This window comes from Meles meles, chromosome 6 (genome assembly GCF_922984935.1).
Source record: "Meles meles chromosome 6, mMelMel3.1 paternal haplotype, whole genome shotgun sequence".
Taxonomy (NCBI): Eukaryota; Metazoa; Chordata; class Mammalia; order Carnivora; family Mustelidae; genus Meles; species Meles meles.
This window is the reverse complement of record NC_060071.1, coordinates 65,705,624-65,724,188: the sequence shown is the minus strand read 5'-3', so window position 1 is coordinate 65,724,188 and position 18,565 is coordinate 65,705,624. Positions and strand designations below refer to the sequence as shown.

Here is an 18,565-nt window from a genome sequence, read left to right as displayed (position 1 = left end):
TCCCTGCAGTGGCCAGCATTGGGCCAGGAATGGAACTGTTTATCACATGAACTTGGACTAGGTTGTACTATTGGACGAAGCTTCATTAGGGTAACTATGAGCAAGATGGCCCAGCACTTACTCATTCCGCAGGAGGAATAAAGTCCAACCTTGTGGCTCAGCATTAGGCTGTTAGGAGTTTTCTAGAGCTTATTCACATTTGTTTATGTATATGTTACCAACAGACTGCACCGTTTTTGTAGTATGTCCCACTTTCTGATTTGCTGTATTGAATCTTGGAAGGGACTGTCTATTCCATTCTGTGTCTGCTCTGCAAACCTCTCATTTCTCTGTGCTTCGCCTCCATGATTGTGTTATATGATGACATGTCATAGACTGTGGAGGCCCAAACATGGGTCAGGTCCTGTGGTCACCTGAGCCCCCACCGACTTTTTTTTTAATTAAAAAATTTTTTTTTCTCAAAGATTTCATTTATTTGAGCGAGAGAGAGACAGAAAGAGAGAGAGCAGGAGTGGGGTGAGGAGCAGATGGAGAAGCAGGCTCTCTGTTGAGCAGGGAGCCCATGTGGGGCTCCATCCTGGGACTCTGGGATCATGACCTGAGCCAAAGGCAGATGCTTAACAGACTAAAATTACCCAGGCGCCCCCCACCCCTGACTTCTCTAATCAAATCAAGCCTCTTCAAGGTTGTGTGCCATGAGTGCATCTGGGTGATGTGCTGTTTTCCCTTGATTGTGAGGCTTAGTAATGTGTGTGTGGTGCTTTTACTACTTAAAGGAAAGTTGTTAAAATACTTTATATGTATAATAAATGGTTTTTCCCCCTTAGCACCTTCAAGTGAACATGTGAAAAGGGTTAAATAAAACCTCAATTAAAAACTTTTAAATTTGGCTCCTTTGTGTCTCAGTTAGTTAAGTGACTTCCTTCGGCTCAGGTTATGATCCTGGGGTCCTGGAATCGAGTCCTGCATTGGTCTCCCAGCTCTACGGGGAATCTGCTTCTCCCTCTGACCTTCTCCCCTGTCATGCTCTCTCTCACTCTCTCAAATAAAATAAATACATATCTTTAAAATTTTTTAGAAAAAATTTTAATGAATATGTCTGATTCTGTTTTCTGACCAATAGATATTTGATAAATAACATCTGTTGGCAAGTAAACATTTCAGTAAAATGGAAAGTAGACCCTTGAATGTCATGCTGATGAGTTTGACTTCATATTTTGGTAGTGCTCATGAGGATGTAAGCCCCAGTGGACAGTCTCACAGATGTGCTCTAGGTAACCTACAGCAAACATGGAAGGACACATATAATGAGACCAGTTGAGGCCCACAGGGGTCCCTGGAGGGACTGGGATATGGCTTTTGCAAGCTACCTTGTAGAGCTAAAATTGATAGGCCTTGCAGACCTGAGTCTTAAAATGTGGCTGTTAAAAGAGGTAAAGGAAAACAGGAGCTGGTAGGAATTTGGGGAGCAGAGTAGGGAGGGAAGAATGGGGAAGATGGTGAATATTCTTTTGGCCTTTTGGTTATAGATTTTTATGTATGTTATAAGCGAGTTAAAAAAAATTTCCACCTCATTTTATTTATATCTGAAATAGCAGTGGGTATCCTGGAAATCAACCTCAGTATTACCAGTTACTCAATATAGTGATATCTATAAGTAGAATTCTAAGCACGGTATCTTTTACAGAGCAAGCATTCTGAACTTGTTTCTTTGTTTTCTGTGTTCTGCTCCAACATAAATATCCAACATTCCTTTAGAGCCAGTGTTATTTTTTATTTCTCTTAATGTCATTAAGAGCACATACTGTCTTACTTTCTTTGTCCTGCCTTTGCTTTAATACACAAGGGAAGTCAGAATCACTATATTTTTTTGGAAGACTGAGGACATCAACCTGGAAAAATGTTCCTGATGTGGCCTCTGGCCTGTTTTTATAAATACAGCCAGTGCCTTGCCGACAACCTCTGGCCAACACCCATTCTTTTGACATAGGATGCCTTTGTAATTGCCTTACAGCCTGTGGTTACATCCTGACGCTTCTGCACACATCTTCCTACATGTATGACTCTGGACAAATTACTTATCCCCTAGGCCTCAACTTCCTCATCTGTGAAATGGAGATACATAAGAAGGACATACCTCAAAGGATACTTGTGAGGATTAATGAAGTAGCATGTGATATGTGTTTAGCATTTCCTGGAGCACAACACATGTTCAGTAAAGTTTATCTGTTTGTACCATTATCCAAGAGGATCAAGAGAGTTTATGAAAGGAATGAATGACCTTTTACAGTATCCGAAAGCTGAGGAAGTATCTGTACATGCTTAACTTTCCTTAATGAGTTAATATAAGTGAAAGAGTAATTATTTAACCCTATTGGAGCCTCTTTTAGTATAGATCAGTGTCTCCCAAAATGTAGTCCTTGAACCAGCCGCATTACCCGGGAACTTGTTAGAAATGGATGTTTTCAGGCCCACTGCAAGACCTGCTGAATTGGAAACTGAGGGCAGGGCCTAGCAACCTGTTTTAACAGATCCTCAATTAATTCTGATACATACCAAAGAACTGCTGGCATAGGCCAGCTTTCTTTTTTTAAATAAGAACTTCATTGAGATGGAATTCAACTACCATACAATTCACCCAGTTAAAATGTACAGTTAAGTGGTTTTTTTTTTTAGTACAGTGCAAGTCTTGCCACAGTCAGTCTTAGAACATTTCCTCACCCTAAGAAAAACCCCATACCCATTAGTATTTACTCCCCCGTTTTCCTGTAAACCCACCAGCTTTAGACAACGACTAATCTGTTTGTCTCTATAGATTTGGCTACTCTGAAATTTCATATAAATAGAGTCATAAAATATGTAGCCTTTTTCATCTGGCTTCTTTCATGTAGAATAATGTCAGGTTCATCCCTATTATATAGGAATGCATCCCTATATAAGTATGTATCCACTTCATTCCTTTTAACGGCTGGTTAATATTCCATTGTATGGATGGATTCGCGGCATTTTGTTTATCCATCCGTCAATTGATGTACTTTTGGCTGTTAGAGATGCTTCCGCTCTGAACATCTGTGTACAAGGTTTTCTGTGGGCATATGTTTTCATTTCTCTTGTGTATATGCCCAGGGGTAGAATTGCTGGGTCACATGACAACTCTATGTATAATCTTTTGAGGAACTGCCAGACGGTTTTCCAGAATGACCACACCATTTTATATTCCTGCCAACAACATGTGAAGGTTCCAATTTCTTCACATCTTTGTCAACACTTTCTTTTTATATCTGCTAGACCGTCATTTAAGATAATGAGTTCTGTAAGCTTAATATTGGTAGCCCTTCTTATTTTCCCTAAAGTAAAAGTATTAAACCTTTAAGGGGTGCCATTTAGTTTTGTTTCTGCTATTAGTTACCTAGTTTCATGTTTACACTATCCATTTTACGATTTTATAAATTTTCATCTTATTTCTGGTCAGTCTAATTTTGAAACACTGAAGGCAAGGACATTTTTTATTCTCTAATATGTCTGGTAATGATACTTTTTTTGATGGGTTGCTTCGCAAACATTTCTTGAATATAAATAGTCCTTAGCTTTGCAAAACACCTGCTATCAAAAGCAACTCATTTTCTGGCCCCTTTGATTTCTGATTACAAGCCCTGGCTCAAGAAATAGGGTTTTACTAAAGCTGATTGACCTTTTTCTCCGCTCTTTTCTCTTCCAGAGGAATGGCTTCTTGTTGGCACCAAACAAGGACATCTTCTTCTCTATAGGATCCGGAAGGACACTGGTAAGTGGCAGCTGTCCAGCCTCAAGAGAGAGGTGACTTACTACTCATGCAAAAAATTGTGATGGTCAGCCAGTATACAGCTATGAAATCAGTGATTCCTGGACCTTTAAAAATGATGGAGGTTGAGAGTAGTACAGTGGGAAAGTAGGGAGAAGCATGAGAAAAATCTCTGGCATTTTTGTTTTTTTCTGTTTTTCTGTTCCCTTACCCTGATCTGGTAGGTGCAGTTGAGTATTCCTCCCCTCCTTGCTTACAGGAGAGTCACTGTCAGAAATAAGAAGTATTACTGATGTGAATAAGATTTTTGCATGAATGATGTGGTAGTAGGAAACAAATTAGGAACCACAACTTTTGTTAACTTGCGAGGGGTGGACTAGGAGAGAGGAGACCCAGGTTTGGGCCCAGCTTTCCTTCTTGGCCAAATGACTGAGTAGGTCCTTTCCAATGTCATTTTCCTTTTCTATAAACTGTCTGTCTCACAAAATTGTCGGGGTCAGATGCAAGGACTTTGAAAAGTAAAGCTCCAATCAGATGTGACTTGGTTAGTAAAAATGTAGACTAATAACTAAAGTATTTGAAATTTATTTTGTTAGGATTTCCTCTGTTGGAGGGAAAAAAACACCACATTTCCTTTTCCTGATTTTATTTCTATAGTCTCTTTATGCAAAATTGATGGGTTTGGATAATATGGAGTTGGAGCTACAGAGTCTTTAGAAATCTGCTGTTAATGCCAGAGTGTGTTGAACCATATGAAACTGTCATTATTTGACTATATTAGGAAAAACGAAATTTCATGCCTTTCAACCCAATAAACTTTCTGTAGTAAATAGCTTAAACTAAGATTGGAAATAGATACTTCCTTTTGGAACCTGGAGCAAGGGTAACATGGGAAAAAAGGGCATCTTTCTAGGGCATGTGGAGGGGAATTTCATTCTACCCATTTTAGGTTCCTTGGGTGGGAACATGTAAATTAGACTGACAAAAGACAGATCGACAAGAGAAAAACAAGTGTATTAACATGTATTACACATACACATGGGAGCACTCAGACATGGGTAACACAAAGGGGTTGTGGTTGGAATTTGGGCTTATATAACATCTTAACAAATGAACAACAAATTTTTAGAAAAGTGGTAAGACAAAGGACTTTGAGTTTCTAGGATGGTAAACTGTTAAAAGGCAGACACATGGGGGAACTAATGGAATAAGGATGAGTAAGTAAAGTTTGTTAATAGATTGTTCTGGTGTCCTCTCTAGGCTGATGAGGGTCTAGAGCTGTCTCTGCTGATTAAATGCTGTCCTTGGTAGAAAGGGGAGGAGGGACACCCTTATAAATGTATGTTTGTTTTTAGGCAAATTAGAGGGAGGGAGAGAGCCTTTATCTGCTTCTTCCCAGTTGCCTTCAGCTCAAAATAATCCTTATCCCAAAGTGGCATAATTTGGGGGAATGCTATTCTGCTACCTATCACCAGTGGAGTAGGGAAGAGGAAGGCACCTGTTCAGAAGAGAAACCAGCAGAGGGTGTATTTCATTTCTAAGTTTTTCAACTTTCCTTTAAATCAAGGGTCAGTAAACTTATCCCAGAAAGGGCCAAAAAATAAATAGTTTAGGCTTCGTAAGCTCTGAGATCTCTGTTGTGACTACCAACTTTGCTATTTCAGTGAAAAGCAGCTATAGACTGTATGCAAAAGAGTGGCATGACTGTGTTCCAACAAAACTTTATTTATAAAGACATGTCAAGGGCTGGATTTGACCCCAGGGCAGGACTTTGCTTGCCTTTGCTATAAATTTCTAGTTCTCAGGGCCAGAATATTTCCATTTTGTGACACTTATTAGACTATAATTTAAAAATTAAGCTTGCCTTGGATTTTATTCAGCATTTGACAACCATGATTTGACTGTCCACTGTAGGCTCAGATACTGTGCAGGGCAGGGAGATAAGAGCTTAATATTCTTTACCCCAAGAGATGAGCAGTTCTTTGTAGCTTCAGATACTAAATGCTATGATAAAGTGATTTGTTTGATAGGTCATTTCTATATAAATGGTAAGGAATTGAAAACTAGACCAGACGAGTAACTCTCAACATAGTGTAGTCTCAAACTGGTAATATTAGTGCTAATATGACTTGGAACCCTGGTGCTGATTGTTCATGCCCTGTGCTGGGTTCACCATGGGACTTTTGAGACATTCGTTCCTGGGGCTCAATTTCTGCATAGGTAACTTGAGTAGCAGTGTGACCTGCCTTAGACAGTTGGGAATCAGACTCTGATTAGAAACTTGACTTCTCCCTGTATCCTTAGAGAACAGTTCAGTTCTGGCTCAGCTCTGGCCTATTTATGGCCCCAAAAAGAAATAGACTTGGGCCTCTATGAATCAGCCGTAGCACTAACTTGGTTCCTAAGTTTGAGATATTCCAAACCTAAATTAGGCTACAACCAGACTGTCTTTCTGAGGAAGGAGAGAGGGTGATAAGGTGTCACGGAGAGACTGGAATTAGGGGGACCTGAGATCAGATGTTAGTCATTTCTTTGAGCTCAGAAATGCTTCTAGGCCTCATTTTACTCCTCTCTTAAACAGAGGCGTTAGATGAGCTCACATCAAATGTTTTAACAGCTTCAGGTTTACGTCAGTGCCATCACCTTAGAGCAATAGTTCTCAAAGTGTGGTCGGTAGACCCCACGGTGTCCCCGGGATCCTTTTAGAAGGTTTACCAGGTCAAAACTTAAGTTCACAGTGCCACTGCACCGTTTTTTCACTGACATTTATTGACATCTGCACTGATGGTAGCTAGAACTGCGGGCCCTTAGCAGAAGTTCAGGGCAGTAGTTAATGAGCTTGTTGGTATGTTGCTGTTCTCGTAGTAGTCGTGGTGCTCTCCAGCTCGCTTGCACTGTGGTTTCTGTTTTTTATTTATTTATTTGTTAAAGATTTTATTTATTTATTTGACAGAGATCACAAGTAGGCAGAGAGAGAGAGGAGGAAGCAGGCTTCCCACTGAGCAGAGAATCCAATGCGGGGCTCAATCCCGGGAACCTGGGATCATGACCTGAGCCGAAGGCAGAGGCTCTAACCCATTGAGCCACCCAGGCACCCTGGTTTCTGTTTTTGTTTTTGTTTTTGTTTTTTAAAAGATTTTATTTATTTATTTGACAGAGAGAAATCACAAGTAGATAGAGAGGCAGGCAGAGAGAGAGAAAGGGAAGCAGGTTCCCTGCTGAGCAGAGAGCCCGATGCGGGACTCGATCCCAGGACCCTGAGATCATGACCCGAGCCCAAGGCAGTGGCTTAACCCACTGAGCCACCCAGGTGCCCCGGTTTCTGTTTTTTTTAAACCAAGTTTCACCTAAGGATGTTCTTTGTGCGGCAATAAAATTATTTTATTATATTCTGATCTTCGACAGTATTTCTTTTTTAATTTTTAAGATTTTATTTATTTATTTGACAGACAGAGATCACTAGGCAGAGAGGCAGGCAGAGAGAGGGGAAGCAGGATCCCTGCTGAGCAGAGAGCCCGATGTAGGGCTCGATCCCAGGACCCTGAGACCACGACCTGAGCCGAAGGCAGAGACTTTAACCCACTGAGCTACCCAGGCGCCCCTTGACAATATTTCTTTTTAATAATCTCTAATGTAGTAAGAAGTGCTGTGTGCCAAGGTGTGAAGCACAGTGACTGGCCACTTTTTTCATGAAGCATCATTGTTGTTTAAAAGAAGGACTGACAGACTGTGGTTTTGCACACCATTTGGGTGTTTGGTGCATATTTTCTTAAAAACCGAACAAAGGAATCTGTCACTTCAAAAAAACAACTGGAAGTATCTGTGGCTAACAGTCAGGCTAGGGCTTTCAGTAGAAAATTAGAATTGTGGAAAAATTATATCCACCCCATGAACTCGACAGCTTCTCAGTACTTTTCTGATGACATTGGAGATGATAATGAATATGATGACATAGGACATACATATGTGTGTCCTATAACAAAATATGCCAACATTTGGAAAATCTGTGTGAGTCAGTGAACAATATTTTCCAGTGCATGAAGTTTCTAAATCATGCATGGGTAAAAAGATCCATTCAAAGTCTAAGACAGGGGGTGCCTGGGTGGCTTAGTCAGTTAAGTGTCTGACTCTTGAGCTCAGCTCAGGTCTTGATCTCAGGATCGTGAGTTCGAGCCCCATGTTGGACTCCATGGTGGGTGTGGAGCCTAGTATTAATTTAATCAAATAATTAATTAATGTATAAGATAGACTAATTGACTTCAATTTGACAGAAAGTTTCATTAATAGGTTTCAGATTCCACATTGTTAGAAACTCCATTTGTCAAGTTTTTGTATGGTATCAAATGGACAGTTATCTGAAACAAACTTTTATTTTTTTATTAATTTATTCTAAAGACTTTATTTATTTATTTGACAGAGAGAGAGCAAGCACACAAGCAGGGGGAGCAGCGGAGGGAGAGAGACAGGCTCCTCACTAAGCAGGGAGCCCAGTGCAAGACTCTATCCCAGGACCCCGGGATCATGACCTGAGCCAAAGCAAAGGATTAACTGACTGAGCCACCCAGGCACCCCATGAAAAAGCTTTAAAATATTCCTCCATTTTCCAGCTCTGTGTCCATGTGAGGACAGATTTTGTCATATCCTTCAGTCAAAGCAGGTATCAAAATAGTACAGAAGCAGATGTGAGAGTCCACCATGTTCTATTAACCCAGGCATTTAAAAGAGATTTACAAAATATAAAACAGTGCATTTTTTTTAATTTGGAAAAATAGTTATTCATTAAAATGTTATTTATGCTAACACATAATGGGCTTATTACTAATATTTAAAAATAAGTTAATACAGATTTTTAAAATTTCTCGGTCTTAATTTCCACCTTGGTATACATTGATAACTACGACCCATGTTAAAGTTTTGGGATTCTCAATTTTTAAGGCTGTGAAGGTGTCCTGAGGCCACAAAGTTTGAGAATCTCAGTCTGAGGTAATTCAGCTTATGAAGAGATTCATTGGAAGTAATAATAAAGCCCTTTTCAAATATAGAACTAGTTACCAAGCAAGAAGTGGCTGAATTTTTTTTTTCTCGTGAAATGTAATGGCAGAATACAGGACATGTTTCTAAATCTCCCACAACTCCCGAGCCCCTTCATCTCCTCTGCTGAGGGACAGGTGGAAGAAGTAAGACCAGCTTTGGTGGCATGGACACTTGTGACTGCCTTGGTGGAGACACTCCACCAATTTCGGGGGCATTGTCCCCACTAGATGTGGGGAGCAGCTCAGGGTCAGCAGTGTGAGCAGTCTCTTCACAAGCTGGGAGGCAGGTGGCAGGGGATCGGCTCAGCACCTGGGCTTTACAGTCAGCCCTGAGTTTGCTTCTGGGCCGTCTCTCACCCACTGCTACCTAACCACATGACCTATCAGATCCCTCATATATGAAATTGGAATAACAATAATATCTACTCCTTGGGGGTAGTTGTGAGGATATTTATATATATGTGTGTGTGTGTGTGTATTATATATATGTGTGTGTGTGTATATATATGATTATATATATATATATTTTTTAAACTTATATATGCTCAGTTTGCAATGCTGCTGTAATTATTGTGATAATTATTCTCTTTTTGACCTTTTGGTGACTTTTGAGGCTGACTGTTTTTGTCATCCCCATGAGGCTGGCATCACGTTTTTATGGTCTGTAACTTTCTTCCCTTTTGTAACGTGCCAACCGATAGTGGCATCTCCTGAGGGCAGCATTAAGGGTAGACGCACTAAATTACTTTAGCTGAGGGGAATGGTGTTGAGTGTTTGCTCTGTCCCATGAAGCAGAATGTAGGGTAGCTGCTGGGCTTTTGTTGGTCTAGATCTAAGGATGTTTTGGGCTGGGTTTCATTGCTTGGGCTCTTACATTTGACCGTTGCTTTTATAAGCACTTAGCCAAGGTGCTGTTTTGTAGGATAAGACCTTCAGACCCACAAGTACCTTGGCAGCTTCAGTGAGTTTCTGTGGTATGATTTCTTTCCACTAATGCCAAGTCAAGGTGCATGAAACCCTCTGTTCTAAAATGGGAGTTGAAGGCAGCTTCCTGTACTTAGTGAAGACAGCTATCTAGTGTAGATCTCCAGCTTCCAGTCTTTTAGGAATTTTTAGATTCCTATAGAAGAGCCATGGGAGCAGCATTTTTTGTTGTGGTTGTTTTTACATGTTTGGAACTGTGAATGTTTGTTTCTTTTTCATAGGTTGCAACAGGTTTGAAGTGACACTAGAGAAATCCAATAAAAACTTTTCCAAAAAGATTCAGCAGGTAGGCAGTGATGATGGTCACTATGAGAATGTTTGACTTCTGTGAGACCCTGTCAAAGCTAGAACTTTGATAACATTATTTATGAACTCTGAATTCTGTGCTGTCTATTCTCCCACTTATTAAGGGATCTGAGTTCATCTGTCATGTGCCTGAGATCCTCTATAATGAGCAGAAATTGCAATTACTCATAAATATCCATCAGATCCCTGTCATTGGCCTAGACTCTTTTATTCCCTCTTTAGTACTGTTCTTAAATGAACATTTGTTAAGCCTTGTCGGAAATTTTAATTGAGTCTAATGATTTGTTCTTTTCCAGATCCATGTGGTTTCCCAGTTTAAGATTCTGGTCAGCTTGTTAGGTAAGAAAAGGAGTTGCAGCTGTATTGCCTGTGTCAAAAAACAAAAGCTATGACTTGATTAATCACTCTTTCATGCTTAATTTGATAGACATTGAAACTGACCTGTTCCAAACCAGACATAGCAGGGTACATGGGTATTAAAGCCAAGAGTATCCCTCATAAACTTGAGCTCTGCTCTCCAAGAAATGTCATTCATTCATTGGGCAGATATTTATTGAGCCCTGTTCTAGGCATTGGGGATACCAAATTGAATGAGACATGGTTTCCATCTTTGAGATTTATGTTCTGATTGTGAAGACTGAAATGATAGAAAGTAATCATGATACAGTGTGATAAATTAATAATAGAAATTTATTAAAAATGTGGTGGATCTTAGTAATGGGAAGGACAACGTCTTCTAGTGGATGATTAGGATTTTGGCAGGAAGAGAGAGGAAGGCAGAGCATTTTAAGCAGAGGCCTTGCGGTCTGGCCAGTTTAGGATATGTGGTGGAGAGTGGCACAGTTGCAAGAGATAGGGAGAAACAGATCAAGACCAGACTATTCAGGCCTTGATGGAAAAGCCATAGACTCAAGTGAAGGCAGCCAGCGAGGCCTTTTCTTAACAAACCGAGGACTAGAAGCTTGCCTCATGCTTTGTACTGTTCAGCCCAGGGCCCAAATGTTGGAATCATTTTAAACTTAGTTTGTAGGTGGAGGGAGAAATAAAGTAACTAAACCTTCATGAGTAAAACTAGATAGGAGGCCCAACTGAAATTATTTTGCTTGCTTTGCTAGTAAAGAAATCCTTGCCATGGGATTGTACCAAATCCACAGAGGATTTCCTTTCTTTACTGAGGCTTCCAATGGAAGTAGTTTTGAAAGCCTGTTCTTGCACGAATATTGCATCACAAATTTCCAGACTTGAGAAAGAGTGTGAGAGTGCTTTGGTAGCAAAAGAGCTCTTCTGCATAAGCAGCCCAAATTTAAAGGCACGAAAGTGGCCTCTATCATTTTGTCATGTAATTCTGATAACAGACTGGAATAAATCATTGTTAGTGAAACCAAAGATACATCTTCAACCAACATTTACCATTTGGTTCTTCTCATTGTTAGTTACTTTTGTGTGTGGAGAATTGTGATAATTTATACTGTTGTTATACCTCCTTCCAAACAGAAAATAACATTTATGTCCATGACCTATTGACATTTCAACAAATCACTACGGTTTCAAAGGCAAAGGGAGCCTCACTGTTCACATGTGACCTCCAGGTAAGTGTAGGCAAGATGAAAATTGACTTCGTGTTTTAATAAATATGGTCTTTCTTAATATTCTTACCATAAGGTGGGAAGAATAACATTGATATACCAACCCAGCAGAGACTCCAGAGAAAGTGTTTGATTTTGGATTGTGTTAGAGAAATTTCCCCCTTTGTATGTGGTCAAAGGGGAAACATTTGGGTTCCCTGTGTGTGCTAATTAGAGCACCAGACATCTGTTTTGGCAGGAGGCAACTAACCCATGATAAAAGCCTTTTCCCATGGACAAATCATTAGTGGAAAAATCCAGACTTACTGGTGTCACGAACATGGGACATTAAATTGACCTTGTTCTGAACAGATGATTGTATTCTTTGTCTTAGGGGGTTTTTTGTCATTTGGGAAGACATTTCTTCTTATTTGTGCCAATTCATCATCCTTGCATTAAGAATCTACCTTACCTTCTGCTCAGCTTTGATCACTTTTTAGTCTTTGTGGTCTACATTGACCCTGCATTGTTTTATGATTAGACCTTTCTTTTCTCCTCCCTCCTTAAGGATTGAAAGTAGCTACTGACACATGCTGATCCCTGACCAGCATGTACTGACAGCCATGAATGGACAAACATTTAAGAAAAAAAGGAGTAAGCGGTTACATAGGTGAAGGCCTTCCCTGGGCTTTTCCTGTGTGAATTATGAATGTTCGAGAGATTTGCTGGTTTTGGGGTCTTTGGCTGGCAGCCCTTGGAGGGGAAGTGCTCCTCAGCCTATTATTTCTAAGAACGTCTTAGAAAAAAAATGGTGTTCTTCCACTCTGGTTGTCTGGCAGGGGGACTTTGTATTACAGGGGATTTTCAGATTAGTAGCTATTTCAAGGCAGAAAATCTCGAATTTAACTGTCACTCAATTACAGAGTCATCACATACACCACCTCATTTGTCCTGGGTGTCTCTTCCCAGCACACAGAGACCGGTGAGGAGGTGCTGCGGATGTGTGTCGCTGTGAAAAAGAAGCTCCAGCTCTACTTCTGGAAGGACAGGGAATTCCATGAATTGCAGGTGAAGTCCCTGTTCCCTGGTCTGTGTTGACTCACAGCTTGAAAGGCTTCCTGTTCAATAACACTGAAGGTCAGGGCTCTGGTCTTGGAGTTCTCACCGCATGAAGACTCTACCGTGAGTATGTGGGAACCTATCCACGGCCACTCGTCAGAGTCTCCTGGTCTTCAGAGGCAGTGGTCGTCCAGTTCTGCAGTGCTTATATGGACTGGTTTATTTCAAAGTGGGTTTCACCTTTTCTAAAGCCGTCTAGTCATCCAGTTCCTGGGTGAATTAAATTTTTATTACAAGTGGTTTCCCAGCCTTGAGCTAGCAGACTTGTGCTTAGATGAGGGTGATGGTGATTTTGAAGAGGTGGGGTAGAATAACAGGAAAGTCACGGTTTTTTGTTTTGTTTTGTTTTGTTTTTTTCTTTTAATGTCTTTCCATTTGAACTCTTGCTCTCTTTCTTCAGGGGGACTTTAGCGTACCAGATGTGCCCAAGTCCATGGCCTGGTGCGAAAATTCTATCTGTGTGGGTTTCAAGAGAGACTACTACCTAATAAGGGTAAAACTTATTCTTTTGCATATATCATCCATTTACCTGGGGGAGAGGATCATGTGCTTTTGAACTACAGGTCAAGAGACTGCCTTAAGTAGCGTTTTGGCATAACAGCGTTTGTGTTTGTATGTTTGGCTGTTTTTTTATGCTTCTCAGCATCTCTACAAATAGATGTCTGACGCCAGGCAGCATCAACTCTCAATTCTTTACATAATGAATTATCCACATCATGTATCTAATTATTGGAACAGATAATTAGGGCTGCTTGCCTCCATTCAATAGCATTACCAAGGACTGTCATTTTAAGGCTTTGGTGTGCCTTATAAACTAATTTTAGTTTAACTTAGTATTTTTAAGACTTTGAGTTTTCTGAGCCCTCAAACCTTTTAGTATAGTTATTTTAAAATTTTTTTTTTTTTTATTTCAAAAGCCACATATGTTAATATAAAAAGTAAGGAAATATAGGTAAGCAAAATAAAGGAAGTACAAATCACCCATAAATCCTTCACTCAGAAATAATCACTGTTAACCTTTTGGTAGATGAGCTTCCACCTGTTTACAAAAATAGCATTTTATACACATTGTTTTGTAATCTTTTTCTGAACCTAAGTGGTAAATATCCATGACATTGGTTTTTTTTCCTCCATTATGCGTACTATATGTAGAATAGGTTGGTATACCATGCATTTCATAGCATAATCCAAATTTCTTATCCCTCTCATATTCCAGACTTGGTAGTTCTAGAAGCCTTTCTCCCCCATCTCCATTTCTCCACACTTCCCTACCAACCACTGTGTTAGCTCTTCATTATTTATCTAGTTAATATATTTGTTCCATATTTACACTGTTGGACTCTCCTGATTTGATCAGCCTCAGAGTTGCAAACTGGTAGAGGAGTTGCCCCTATCCAGCTGATGGATGCGCAGAGTAGCAGCTAGGCCTGTAGGTGCTGAAAGAAGTCTGGGAGAGCCAGAAGCTGGAGGGTAGGCTCTCATTACTCTGACTACCTTTCCTCTTCTTGAGGGTACAGTCTTTTGAGGGTGGGAAACCTTGGGTTAGGCCCAAGCTATTCAAAAATTACTCATTTAGATCAGAAAGTAAAATTCATTCTTTCGGATGTATGGTTCTAACATGGTTAGCGTCACGTAACCACCACCACAATCAAGATTGAGAGCAGTTCCATCACCCAAAAAATGCCCTCATTCTGCCCCCTTGAAGTCAACCCCTCTTCCTATGCCCCAACTTCTAGTACTCACTGATCTGTTCTTCATCTCTTATAGTTTTGCCTTTTCCAGAATGTCATATAAATGGAATCCTACAGTATGTAGCCTTTTGAATATGGCTTCTTTCACTTAGCCATAATGCATTTGACATCCATCTGTATTGTGTGTGTCATCATATTCTTTATGGCTGGGTAGTGAGTGGTCCATAGTATGGATGTACTATGGTCATTTATCCATTCATCAGTTGAAGGACAAAGTTGTTCCCACTTTTTAGCCATTATGAATAAAGCTGCAATAAACACTTGCATACAGGTCTTGGTGTAAACATAAGCTTTCATTTCTCTTGAGCAAGTGCCCAAGGAATGGGATTATTGGGTTGGATGGTAAGTATATATTTCACCTTAGAAGAAGCCAGCAAACAAACTGGCCGTACCATTTTGCATTCTCACCAGCAGCGAATGAGAGTTCCAATTGCTCTGCATCCTCACCAGCACTTGACATTGTTAGTTGCCGGCCTAGATGCTTGTCTCTGTGTTAGAGAAAAAGAGAACTGGTTCTATGTTGTGATGACAAAATTTGTCATAACAAACTCTATAATATTTCCTTATGCCAAACAAGGAATATTATTGGCTTCTGTAGGCTCAGGGTTTTATTTGGATTTTTTAGGCCGTGTTCACTCCTCTGGTGAGAGAACAGTGGTTGACTCACTTTGTGTCTTCCTATAGGTGGATGGAAAAGGGTCCATCAAAGAGCTCTTTCCAACAGGAAAACAGCTGGAGCCGTTAGTTGCACCTCTGGCAGATGGAAAAGTGGCTGTGGGCCAGGATGATCTCACCGTGGTGCTCAATGAGGAGGGGATCTGCACACAGAAATGTGCCTTGAACTGGACAGACATACCGGTGGCCATGGGTGAGACCACCATAGCAGCTGCTTCCCACTCTGGGCTGGGGTTGTGTGCCATCCTTGCAGAAGGGAATCCTATTCATGGCTTTCACAGACTGTGGTTTACAGTGTCATTTACTCTCAGTTCCCCTTCTTAGAAGTAGACAAGTGTTTAAGGTCATTAAAAATGGGATATTCTGGTCTTTGTAGGAAGCCGGGTTTTGTCCCAGAGGGGGAGAAATTTAAAACTGAGTTATGTGTTTCAGGAAGTGATTGTCTGTTGCCATATATTTTTATTTCTTAGTCCTTGTTTTACTTTCTGTGTAATGGTTTTAATGTGTCCTCTGCCAGATAAACTACATTTGGAAATTAGTGACGATTCTTTATTTATTCTTGTAGTACATGTAACTCAGTATTGATGTGCTTTTGACTTGGCGGGTACTGCTTCTCTTTTGTAGCTTGGAAGTTCTGATTGCATTTAGATGTCAGGCTTTGGCCTGCACATTAGGTATTTCTGCTCCTACCCCTGCCCCAGGCTCTCAGCAGTGGTATTGCCTGGAAGTGTATAACCACCCTTGCAGCAATTCATTTTCAGTCAGAGGAGTGAGCATTTTAAAAATAGTTACTGCTGTGGAGTGGGGCATAGAGACATGCCATCTTTAAGGACTCTAGCTGGGAAGGTAAGGATAACATCTTGGCTAAAAACAGAAAACAAGGCATTGCTCAAGGTGTTCAGTTGGATGAGTTGAGATTCAGTCATTTAGAAAGTTCAGCTTGCCAATAAGAAGTTCCATTGCATAATTAAGATTGGACTAGACCAGGCAGGGAGTTTATGACTTGGCTTGAAGAAAAATTCCTTTCATTCTAGGCAGAAAAAAATAGTTAAAAATAGTTTAAAATGATCGGTAATGTTCCTTTTTGACAGAGCATTAGAGAGACTGACCTGGTTGAAACATGTGGTCTGAATTACAGAGGAATAAGGGTAGGGCTGGTTTTTAGAGGCTCATGCAAAGGTCAGAGAGGCCAGTAGATTCCTAACTGGTAGAATGTTTTGGTAAAAGCTTCATGTTCTAGGGTAATTACTCTGGTTGTGTTCATTGATGAACAGATCAGAAGGAGGATAATCAAAAGGACAGTATTTTGTAAGGCCCAAGATTATGTATATTAACAAGTTTGAGGGGCTGAAAACTTCATGAGAAGCTTTGTGGTGTTCTGGGGGGTGCTCGTGTTCCCTTCAGAAGAGGGGCTCTGGTAGAATTGATGAAGATGTGTGTAATACGTGTGAAGAGTATGCTTCTCATTCCCTAGTGTGAGAGTTTCTGTTTTAAAACCTTTGTTAGTGTCCAGTGCCTTTGGCAGCGTTTCTTAAAAATATTTCTGTGCCTTAACATACTGAGGAAGGGAAGAGCTGGGCATTCTTTCTAGGTAGGGTGGGAAAACCACCATCTGACAGGACGAAGACTGAACTTCTTCAATGGTGTGCATGTTAAACTTCATTTATACTTCTCTCAACTTTACCACTTCACTCGGACTCCAGTCATCTTGGACTCCCCCTCATCCAGCCATGATCCCCCGGGCTCTTGCCTCTTCCTCTCTTCTCTTGCCCGCAATGTCCTGCTCACATGACAAGGCCCTGTTGAGTGGCACTTCCTCTCTGAAGTCTTCTGACGTGCAGGCAGAATGAATCACTTCCCCCTTGGTGCTTCCAAAGCCCTTTCAGATTTCTCTGTCATGGCCCCCACACTGTCCCACTGGATGCAGTGAGTCGTCTGTTTCCTCTGCTCATATAGGAGCTCTGTGAGCTCTGGACTCATGTTTTGATCCACTTGGAGTAGGACCGAAACATAGCCTTTTAGGAAGTGCTTGCTGAATGGATGAATCACTGTCATCGTTGGTCAGTTATTAGATGTCTGATGTATACCAGCCACTCTGCCGAGTTTTGAATATACAGAGAGATCCAGACCATCTCTTACGGAGACTGGATCATGATACGATATGACAGTCAAAAGCCTTCCTATTATTGATTACCTTTTTTATTAAATTAGACCTTAGAAAAGTCAGCCAGATTAAAGGAGAGAGAAATTTTACATAGTTATACAACTTAACACTATGGGGGATTATACTAGTTTTTAAAAATGAGGCCAGCATTAAAAGAGAAGTAAAAAAAATCCAATGCAGGGGTGCCTGGGTGGCTCAGTGGGTTAAAGCCTCTGCCTTCAGCTCAGGTCATGATCTCAGGGTCCTGGGATCGAGCCCCGCATCTGGCTCTCTGCTCCGCAGGGAGCCTGCTTCCTCCTCTCTCTCTGCCTGCCTCTCTGCCTAGTTGTGATTTCTCTCTGTTAAATAAATAAAATATTAAAAAAAAAATCCAATGCAAAGCAAGTTTTAAAATTTTTTGATAAGATGAAAATATTAGCACAATAACAGCAATAGCATTCAAAGTGATGAAAATATTAGGCCAGTTCCCTTCTGGCTTTAAAATTTTTATAGTATTTAGAGTATAAACTGTATTAATATGGAAAACTTTTTGTCAGAAAATACATGACAGAAATAAATCCATAGCACATTAGCCACACTAAGAAACTCTTGAGTGTTCGAGGTTAAATTTCTATATGATTATTATGCCATCTAGTGGTTGATTTTTTACTTTTTTTCTTTCCTTTTAAAAATTTTCTATTTTAATTGTAAAAAAAAAACCAAAATCTGTCATCTTAAGTGTACAGAATTTTTTAAGTGTACAGTTCAGTAGTTACATATATTCACATTGTCATGCAGCAGATTTCAGGACTTTCTTATCTTACAACAATAAAAGTCCGTATCTATTAACAACCCTTTTCTCCCTCCTTCAGCTCCCAACTTTCAGCTCTAAGTTTCAGAACTTTCTCATCTTGCAACAGTAAAAGTCTGTATCTGTTAACAACCCTTTTCTCCCTCCCCTAGCCCTTGGTGCCAGCCATTCTACTTTCTGTTTCTGTAATTCACACTCCAGAGACCTCGTGTAAGTGGTAGAAAACTGGCACACTAAGAAGGCCAGCCAGTTGCTTTCTCTGGGAATCACTGAGCATCAGGTGGAGTTTTGCATCTTTTCCCTCTGAAAATCTGAAGCAGATATAACCTTGGAACTTGGAAATGTGGAACTCTCTTTAGCCTCATTTTAGGGAAGAAGGAAGTTGCCTTCATCTTGT

General features: G+C 40.4%; 1 protein-coding gene across 1 annotated transcript in view; it reads left to right on the top strand.

Annotated features, from left to right (window-relative positions):
• VPS39 (VPS39 subunit of HOPS complex) overlaps positions 1-18,565 on the top strand; it is a 47,013-nt gene that overhangs the window by 3,721 nt on the left and 24,727 nt on the right. The window contains exons 2-8 of the mRNA XM_046009101.1: positions 3,719-3,784; positions 10,020-10,084; positions 10,401-10,443; positions 11,599-11,693; positions 12,639-12,737; positions 13,189-13,281; positions 15,224-15,407. Of these exons, the coding sequence (XP_045865057.1) occupies positions 3,719-3,784; positions 10,020-10,084; positions 10,401-10,443; positions 11,599-11,693; positions 12,639-12,737; positions 13,189-13,281; positions 15,224-15,407 (645 nt within the window). The remainder of the gene's footprint in view (positions 1-3,718; positions 3,785-10,019; positions 10,085-10,400; positions 10,444-11,598; positions 11,694-12,638; positions 12,738-13,188; positions 13,282-15,223; positions 15,408-18,565) is intronic.